At 46.2% G+C, this 9,983-nt stretch overlaps 1 protein-coding gene across 2 annotated transcripts; it reads right to left on the bottom strand.

Moving 5' to 3' along the window:
* Window positions 1-707: 707 nt before the first annotated feature.
* On the bottom strand, window positions 708-4,698 carry LOC115138329 (Krueppel-like factor 11). 2 transcript variants are annotated; one of them, XM_029675081.2, is made up of 4 exons: window positions 4,514-4,698; window positions 3,103-3,363; window positions 1,668-2,592; window positions 708-1,455 (listed from the first exon to the last, which is right to left on the bottom strand). In XM_029675081.2, the coding sequence occupies exons 1-4, from the start codon at window positions 4,553-4,555 to the stop codon at window positions 1,157-1,159; spliced, it is 1,527 nt and encodes a 508-aa protein (XP_029530941.1). In that variant the 5' UTR covers window positions 4,556-4,698; the 3' UTR covers window positions 708-1,156. The 2 variants fall into 2 exon arrangements, with proteins under 2 accessions (XP_029530941.1, XP_029530942.1); XM_029675082.1 differs by having other exon boundaries at window positions 4,625-4,687.
* Window positions 4,699-9,983: the final 5,285 nt, after the last annotated feature.

Below are 9,983 nucleotides of genomic sequence, written 5' to 3'. Positions count from 1 at the left end.
CGGTTTTCTCACAATCTGATTGGAGGACGGTTGTTACCGGGTGTGGAACCACAGCAGCATAAGAGAATACAGATAATGATGGAAGTGTGTGTTTATGTAATACGGAATTTCCAACATTCAAGGATGACTACTTTGCCATAAGCTATTCAAGATAAGGCATATATTAGACCATTAGACATAAATCAGTATTATTAAATGAGCCCGGGGACTGATAACATCAGTTATCAATTGGTACAGGAGTAAAAATGTGATGTTACTTATTAATAATGATCCTTGCGAGGTCTTACCGGTATTACAGGGAAAAAAACGATTGGCCATGATCTTGTAAGTACAGAGGCAAGGATATGAGTGCCTTTACTTCCCAGATGCCTCATAGCTGAGTTTGGATTAGGGCTGCTGAATGGGACAAAGTCCCCTGCCTGCACGTTCCACTAAGCCAACAGGATGTGGTCCAGTCCAGAGCAGTGGTCAGTCAGCACATTGAGCAGGAAGTGTTTCAGCTGACCGTCAGACACAATTCCACCGACTCACACAGGATGTGGCAAGACACCACTATTCCTCTACCATAGGACTAGGGGAGTGACTGGAAAGGAATGCTGACTAACAACTAGAGTGCTGTTCTGATTTGTCATGTTTTTCAGAAAAAGAGAACCATCTTGTTATTTTCAAAGGTTACGTTTAGGGCAATGGGAGAGTTTAAACACAAGTTAATCATATTTGTCTTTATTACAAATGTATTAAATAATATGAAAAGGTTAAAGAGTAAGTAATTATCACAGTATAGATTACTATCCATGTAGATTGTAGTACAAATTACAACATTTTCCCAAATTAATACATGCAGTTCAGAGTACGATACGAATACATTCACATAGATACTATACATACCAAAAAAAAGACAAGTGAAATGTGTGAGACAAACGTCATTACAAAGGCTTTGGCAAAAGAGTGCATACATACAATTTCATAAAATACCTGAAAAGTAAACAAAAATAATGCATTTCTTCAACAACAAAAACTGCAGTAGAGGAAAGAGTCCAGTGCATGTCTTTAGAAATGTTCCATTAGTAAAATGGCAGTTTGTGCACTTGGCTATCCCTATCCCTGTCATGGTTTTGGGTAAGAAGTCACTAGTGGGTAGACGTTGGGCTGAAATCTAAATTGAGGCAGGTACCAGCATACTGAGGGAGAGTGGGGCGGGGTTTGACGGCGGCGACTTGGGAAAGGCAATTTTGTTGAGGCTGCGCACCTCGGCCTGCCAGGAGGGGATCTTCTTGGCGGTCATGTGACGGCGGGCGTGTTTGGTCAGGTGGTCGCTGCGCATGAAGCGCCTGTCGCACACGGGGCACACAAACTTTTTCTCGCCTGTGTGGGTCCGCCGGTGGCGCGAGAGCTCGTCGGAGCGCGCAAACTTCTTGTCGCATCCCTCCCAACTGCAACTGAAGGGCTTCTCACCTGAAAGAGAGGGAGACAGAGCGATAATGAGTTTGCAAGTCATCATTTTTTCACCAGCAAACCCACACACGCTCCGAGTCAGATAAACAACCTCATAGTCTTCAGTTAAAATCATGATACAATATCAAGATCCTAGAATTTAATCCCCATAAAATGTCACATTCTTTCCCTCTCATTCCCAGCCATCCATGAGGAACACTTTTCTCTCTTGCCTGTGTGTGTCCGGAGGTGTGCCTTGAGGTGGGAGCTCTTGAAGTAAGTCTTCCTGCACCCGGAGAAGTTGCACACATAGTTCCTCCGGCGGGAGAAGTCAATTTTGGTGCCGCCACAGGGTCCGGTGGGCACGTAGACCGGGGCGGGGGCCAGAGGTAGCAGCTTGGTGTGGCCCAGGGTCATGGCAGTCTGTGGAGAGCAGTGGGGGGCCTGAGAGACTTGGGACTGGGGGAGAACCAGCATCACCGTGCCCTGCGGCATAGCCTGGCTCATGAGGAAAGGCTGCTGCAGTGCCCCGTTAGGACCAGACTGGGGCAGGATGGATGTGGGGGTCCTCGAGGTCTGTACCGGGCCCTGGATGAACGCCGAGATCATCCCTGATTGGTTACCCACCGGGAACATCTGGCAGATGATTGGAGGGCTGGAGGTGGGTGGTGGGGAGAGGCGTGTAGGCAGGCTATTTTGTGGTTGGGTGTTAGCATGAAGGTGGGAGTGGGAGTGGATAGCCTGTGGCTCTTCGTTCTCAGTCTTGACCGCCTCTTTCTTGCAGGAGGAGAGGAGGGCAGGATTGGGTGTGAAGGAGACCGATGGAGGTGTGATGCTCTGTTCAGTCTTTGCTGTGTGCTGTTGACAGACCATCAGCTCGGAAGTTCTGTGTTGCTTTGTGGGGGGCGCTGGAATGTGTTGGCAGAGGTGTGTGTCTGCGGTGTGGCGGATAACACTGGTTGCCATGGCTCTGCAGGGTGGCGGTGGTGGGGTCTTTCCGTTGGTTGGGGACTCCGAAATGGATACCATGGGCATTTGTGGGACCCCACAGACCCTTACTGAGAGGCTGGAGCTGGGCCGGCTCAGAGGGGAGGTGATGGTGTGGATGGCAGTGGTAGAGGTCTCAGCAAAGCTGGGGCTGTGAGGGGGAGTCATACACTGGAAACCAAAGAGAAGACAGAATTAGTGTGTGCCCAGGAAGTAGAACAACCACTGTATGTGGTGTACTAATACATAAGTCTTAGTTTGGGTGTGTTCAGTTTCAAAATGGATGTTCAATACAGCTATTGGGAGAGATAAGTGGCCACAGTAGGCAGGTACATACAGTAAACTAAATAACTACTTAGAGCTGGGTGGCTGTAAAACAGCGATGTTGACAACCAGCAGCTGAGAGAGATGAGCATGGGTTGCAGTTCAAACTGTCTATCCTACCTACCACCTGTGCAGCAACCTTCCTAACCCTTCCAACCCCTATAAACCCTCGCAAAGTTTTCCTGAGATAAAGACACTATCTTCATGCTAAGTGCTAAAAAAAACAGGAGTTTACACAGTAAGTAAAAGCTGGTACTACTGTATTTACTAATCAAACACAGCCCACAGATGCTTCTTAGTGATGGCTGTTTTGGGATGTGTGGTGGTTACGGTTGCCAAGACAGGATGCACTCTTACCAAGGAGGAGAGCGAAACAAAGTCCTTTGGGGGCTCCAGTGGGTCCTGAGGCAGCAGGGAGTCGCAGGAGTCCGAGGCAGGGGTAAGGGGTCTGGGCTTGCAGGGGCTGGGGCGGCGTTGGCCCCAGGAGCTCATGCAAACCAGAGCCTCAGCAGCCTCCAGGTCTGTGTACTCCAGGTTGCAGCCTGGGGAGGACTGCTTACTGTCAAGTCTCCTCCTCTTCAGATAGGAGCCACACTGGTCCATCACCATCCCTTTTGCCTGGGGAGGAGAACAAATGGAGAAAAGGAAAGAACATTAGGTCTGGTGATGACATCACGTAATAGAAGACTGGTGAGTTACCAGAAGGACAAATCACCACAAAAACTGGGAAATGTGTAAGGGAGATCCAATCAAGACCATACTGGTAGATATACATTAGCATACCAAGGGAAGCTTCCAAAATGACATCAAATGAACATCTGAAGAGTTTATTTTCTCACCAGTCACTGGCTTAATGCTCAAGCACCTGTTGCTTAGATGTTAGTCTCAGAGGGTAGATGGAGCAGGCTTGAGACTACACCCCATCTACCCTAGGCAATGCGCCAATCCATCTCCCATTGTCATATTGACCAACTAGTGACATCTCCCTACCACTAGCCACGTGACACCCCCGTGCACAGGGCATGTAAACCAGTGTTAACACTGCATCAGGAAGTGCCTTGTCTGCACTGACACTTATCAGTGGTCCTATTGCAGGGTTCCCCAACTTGAAGCCCAGTTGGTGATTTTATTTGGCCCCCCAAGTAATGAGCAAATATATATATATATATATATATATATAAAATTGTTTTAAAAATATCTTTAAAGTATTCTTGCGGTCTACAAATTATTTGTAATTATGTCCCAGCCCCCTGATCATCCGCTCAAGAAAAAAAATCTTCCGCGCGGCTGAATCTAGTTGATGATCCCCGTCCCATGGCCACTCCCCAGATAAAATAATGTGACCAGCTTCACACAGTGAAAGAGTAGCCCACCAAGGCAAAACACGACTACTCTACTAGGCTTAAATGGTTACCATAAATTGATGTTGGGTAAACATTAATAAATGATTGCAAAATCCTGTCAACTGGTCACAGTTGATTTAAAGATATTAGACAAACAGTCAATCATTGGTAACGTTAAGTCCTTGGATGTGTTAATTTACCAGCTGTAATAACAAATAACTGTCTCAAAACCATTTTAAAAATCTTAAGATTTTTTTTGACATGATTAATTTACAAATTAAATAATACTGTAGCCTAAAAAGTAAAGTGCTACTAATAAACTGGAGCCACTAACAAAAACAAATACAGTTAGTAGCCCACTCATTATTCGAATGCTGGACGTTAATTCATATGAAATAACACGCTTTAAATAATAATCTTCTTACCCCACATGAGACTTCAAATTCTGAACATTTTCGTGAAGGCATTGTTGAGATATATTTTATTTCAGTTTAGTGTCAAGCCGACAAAAGAACAAAAAAAGCGATGACACTGACCCAGCTCAGTTAACTGGCTGTTGAATTCGTCTTTCACTAGGTCCTCTCTCAGCTGTGTAAAACATGAGGATAAAAAAAAGGAAAACAACATTCACAACACATTGGCGGGAGGCAACATGCCACCAATGAAAAACAAATGTGTGTGAGACATTAACCAATGGCAGGCGAGATGACGCGTGATCAGTGCATGGTCGCCTGAGGATTGGAGGAAATAGGGTGCGTGGCTGTTGGTGGGCGTGCAGGGGGAGTCATCCGTGTCAGAAAGAACCTGATGAACTGCAAGTCTGAAAACTAGGCGAAAGGTCGTAGTGCCGAATTAGGCGAAACCTGAGTTTCTCCCATGTGTTTTTGGCGTACTTTAAAAAAACATTTTTACAGGTTATCTTATCTTTTAGAGTTGGCCAATGAAGGCACACATTCTTTGTCAGTTAGAGTAGCTGGTAAACTGCTATTTAGTCGCTTGTGAAATGTAAAGCGCCATGCTCTATTTTACTCTTATGATTTCACTCCAAAATGATATGCATTCCAAGATACAACTGTGTTTCATTCTATCAGATCACAGTTTACATTCATGCTCTAGCTGCTACTTATAATATATATGTTACTATATATTACATGTTTAGCACGTCTTACATGTAATTTTTCGACTACTATAAGACCAACATGAACTACAGAGGCCTCAGGATGCCTAAAGCATAAAATGTATAACTAAAAAACAACTATTCATCTAAAGACTATTGGAAATTCAACACACCACAATATTATACACATTGTTTAGTTATATTGGAATTAAAGAGTGTTTTTAGACATAGGATAGACCACTTTAGATCCATACCCTCCCCCTCAACCCCAAATTTTGGCCTATGGTCTTGAACTCCATGACTTCTTCTACTATGGTTGACCCAGTAAAACAACACATTTCACTGCACTTATTCGGTCGGTGTATGTAACAATAGAAAATCGTAATGAATTCCATTGTAAATAACATCTTTCAAGGAATTCTAGGGTGGCGCTTGTGATCAACCTCACTTCTCTGTTTTAGTCCATAGAGGCAACATTTTTGCCCCTGTAACGGATGTGAAATGGCTAGCTAGTTAGCGGTGTTCGCGCTAAATAGCGTTTCAATCGGTGATGTCACTTGCTCTGACACCTTGAAGTAGTAGTTCCCCTTGCTCTGCAAGGGCCGTGGCTTTTGATGTGTGCAGAGGGTCCCTGGTTCGCGCCCGGTATGGGCGAGGGGACGGTCTAAAGTTATATTGTTACATTGATGCTGTTGACCCGGATCACTGGTTGCTGCGGAAAAGGAGGAGGTCAAAAGGGGTGTGAGTGTAACGGATGTGAAACGGCTAGCTTAGTGCGCGCTAACTAGCGTTTCAGTCAGTGACGTAACTTGCTCTGAGACCTTGAAGCATCGTTACCCATCGCTCCACAAAAGCCGCGGCGCTTGCAGAGCAAGGGGAACTACTACTTCAAGGTCTCAGAGCAAGTGACGTCACCAATTGAAACGCTATTTAGCGCGCACCACCGCTAACTAAGCTAGCGTTTCACATCCGTTACACCCCCACCATCATTTGTCATGGTACTGAAAAACAAAGTATGTAAGATATATCATCTCAAAACGTCAGGATGTTTTATAATTATGCAATAAGGCCCGGGAGGCGGTATATGGGCAATATACCATGGCTAAGGGATGTTCTTAGGCAGGAGCGCAACTTTCATTGGGGACGGAGGGGGTAACTCCCAGTTGCATTATTGCACTGTGATACAAAACGCAGCAGCGGTGTGCTTTAGGAACATGCGGATGCCTTAGAGTGGTCAGATAGGCTGTTTTCCGGTTTAAGACAGCTGGATTTAGGACACCACAGAGCAGAGCAGAGCTTGCCGACAGTCTGTGTGAAGGCAAAGCTTAAAAAAGGATGCCATATAGGACCAGCTAGGGAGGCAGCTGATGTCTATGTTGTGCTTTTTCTCCAAGATTTAAAAGAAAGCAGAGCCAAAACGGGCTATTCTTTAGTTGACTGATCTAGCTGGCAAAGTAACTGCTGTTTGACATTACAAAAATGTATTTATTCCCAGTGCTGAATTAGTAGTGTAACTGACATGTTAGGTTAGCTAATGTTTCAATCCCCTCTCGGCTGAAGTGAACTACTAGCAGCTAGTTAGCTAGCTAGTAGCCATCATAGGCAGTTCAGCTCTAGCTAGCCTCTAGCGATATGTCAGGTATCAGTATCAAACAGCTGTTGTGTATATGGAAGTGTTTTGTAGCCTTTGTTTTTTCTTGTTTAAACAGAAGTAAATTTGACCATATACCATTGTACCATTAGCTAGAGCTAGCCAAAAGTTGGCTAACGTTAGCTAGCTCACTAACTTTAGATATTATTTTTGCTTCAATCACACTAGACCTGAATCAAATGATGAAATCAGCAGCCAAATGATTGAAGACCGATATTCTGACATTTTTTCAATGCAATGTGAGTTTTATTAGCAAGTATAGCAATAAAACGTTATCAATCTGTCAGTTTCCCTAACTAATTCCCTACTTTTCACACTGACACTGTATAAACAGCTCTACAGGCTTCACCGTCATGGTGCACAAGTCAGTACACAACACTATGCTCCTCATGTCTTAGCAGGATCAGATGGTGACAGGTGTTCGTCCCTACAGGGTCAGACAGCCAGGGAATACTAGTCTACAGAGCTCAGGTGAATTTTGCAGTATATTCTAACAATCAGTGAATGGATACAAAGCTCCATCTTGAGCTGATGGGTTGGCTGCAGTCTGGGATCTGGGAACAATGGTAATTTCAATTATTGAACCATCGATTCGATTCATGGATAATATAATGTATAAATGTACACCAAGGTCATTCTTTGTCATGCCTCATCTGAGCAGATGATGACAGGATGGTCATCTGGAATCCATTTATCCGGAGGCTGCATTCATTGTAGCTGGGGATTTTAACAAGGCTAATCTGAAAACAAGCATATCGATTGCGCAACCAGGGGTGGAAAAACCTTGGATCATTGTTACTCTAACTTCCGGGACGCATATAAGGCCCTGCTTTCGGAAAAGCTGACCACAACTCCATTTTGTTGATCCCTGCCTACAGACAGAAACTAAAACAAGAGGCTCCCACGCTGAGGTCTGTCCAACGCTGGTCCGACCAAGCTGACTCCACACTCCAAGACTGCTTCCAACACGTGGACTGGGATATGTTTCGTATTGCGTCAGATAACAACATTGACGAATACGCTGATTCGGTGTGCGAGTTCATTAGAACGTGCATTGAAGATGTCGTTCCCATAGCAACGATTAAAACATTCCCTAACCAGAAACCGTGGATTGATGGCAGCATTCGCGTGAAACTGAAAGCGCGAACCACTGCTTTTAATCAGGGCAAGGTGACTGGTAACATGACCGAATACAAACAGTGCAGCTATTCCCTCCGCAAGGCTATCAAACAAGCTAAGCGTCAGTATAGAGACAAAGTAGAATCTCAATTCAACGGCTCAGACACAAGAGGTATGTGGCAGGGTCTACAGTCAATCACGGACTACAAGAAGAAAACCAGCCCAGTCACAGACCAGGATTGCTTGCTCCCAGGCAGACTAAATAACTTTTTTGCCCGCTTTGAGGACAATACAGTGCCACTGACACGGCCTGCAACGAAAACATGCAGACTCTCCTTCACTGCAGCCGAGGTGAGTAAGACATTTAAACGTGTTAACCCTCGCAGGGCTGCAGGCCCAGACGGCATCCCCAGCCGCGCCCTCAGAGCATGCGCAGACCAGCTGGCCGGTGTGTTTACGGACATATTCAATCAATCCCTATCCAAGTCTGCTGTTCCCACATGCTTCAAGAGGGCCACCATTGTTCCTGTTCCCAAGAAAGCTAAGGTAACTGAGCTAAACGACTACCGCCCCGTAGCACTCACTTCCGTCATCATGAAGTGCTTTGAGAGACTAGTCAAGGACCATATCACCTCCACCCTACCTGACACCCTAGACCAACTCCAATTTGCTTACCGCCCAAATAGGTCCACAGACGATGCAATCTCAACCACACTGCACACTGCCCTAACCCATCTGGACAAGAGGAATACCTATGTGAGAATGCTGTTCATCGACTACAGCTCGGCATTCAACACCATAGTACCCTCCAAGCTCGTCATCAAGCTCGAGACCCTGGGTCCCGACCCCGCCCTGTGCAACTGGGTACTGGACTTCCTGACGGGCCGCCCCCCCAGGTGGTGAGGGTAGGCAACAACATCTCCACCCCGCTGATCCTCAACACTGGGGCCCGACAAGGGTGCGTTCTGAGCCCTCTCCTGTACTCCCTGTTCACCCACGACTGCGTGGCCACGCACGCCTCCAACTCAATCATCAAGTTTGCGGACGACACAACAGTGGTAGGCTTGATTACCAACAACGACGAGACGGCCTACAGGGAGGAGGTGAGGGCCCTCGGAGTGTGGTGTCAGGAAAATAACCTCACACTCAACGTCAACAAAACTAAGGAGATGATTGTGGACTTCAGGAAACAGCAGAGGGAACACCCCCCTATCCACATCGATGGAACAGTAGTGGAGAGGGTAGTAAGTTTTAAGTTCCTCGGCATACACATCACAGACAAACTGAATTGGTCCACTCACACAGACAGTATCGTGAAGAAGGCGCAGCAGCGCCTCTTCAACATTTACATTTACATTTAAGTCATTTAGCAGACGCTCTTATCCAGAGCGACTTACAAATTGGTGCTTTCACCTTATGACATCCAGTGGAACAGCCACTTTACAATAGTGCATCTAGGTCTTTTAAGGGGGGGGGGGGGAGGGGGAGAAGGATTACTTTATCCTATCCTAGGTATTCCTTAAAGAGGTGGGGTTTCAGGTGTCTCCGGAAGGTGGTGATTGACTCCGCTGTCCTGGCGTCGTGAGGGAGTTTGTTCCACCACTCTTCAACCTCAGGAGGCTGAAGAAATTCGGCTTGTCACCAAAAGCACTCACAAACTTCTACAGATGCACAATCGAGAGCATCCTGGCGGGCTGTATCACCGCCTGGTACGGCAACTGCTCCGCCCACAACCGTAAGGCTCTCCAGAGGATAGTGAGGTCTGCACAACGCATCACCAGGGGCAAACTACCTGCCCTCCAGGACACCTACACCACCCGATGTTACAGGAAGGCCATAAAGATCATCAAGGACAACAACCACCCGAGCCACTGCCTGTTCACCCCGCTATCATCCAGAAGGTGAGGTCAGTACAGGTGCATCAAAGCTGGGACCGAGAGACTGAAAAACAGCTTCTATCTCAAGGCCATCAGACTGTTAAACAGCCACCACTAACATTGAGTGGCTG

This window comes from Oncorhynchus nerka, linkage group LG12, assembly GCF_034236695.1.
Source record: "Oncorhynchus nerka isolate Pitt River linkage group LG12, Oner_Uvic_2.0, whole genome shotgun sequence".
Taxonomy (NCBI): domain Eukaryota; kingdom Metazoa; phylum Chordata; class Actinopteri; order Salmoniformes; family Salmonidae; genus Oncorhynchus; species Oncorhynchus nerka.
Note: the sequence above shows the minus strand (reverse complement) of the source record. Positions and strands in the feature narration are given on the sequence as shown.

Excerpts from the sequence above, each read along its gene's own strand:
- LOC115138329 (XM_029675081.2), bottom strand. The coding sequence starts at position 4,555 with ATGCCTTCACGAAAATGTTCAGAATTTGAAGTCTCATGTGGG. Across the intron at positions 3,364-4,513 it reads AATTTGAAGTCTCATGTGGG|GCAAAAGGGATGGTGATGGA; the intron begins GTAAGAAGATTA and ends TCTCCTCCCCAG. Across the intron at positions 2,593-3,102 it reads TTGTTTCGCTCTCCTCCTTG|TGTATGACTCCCCCTCACAG; the intron begins GTAAGAGTGCAT and ends TTTGGTTTCCAG.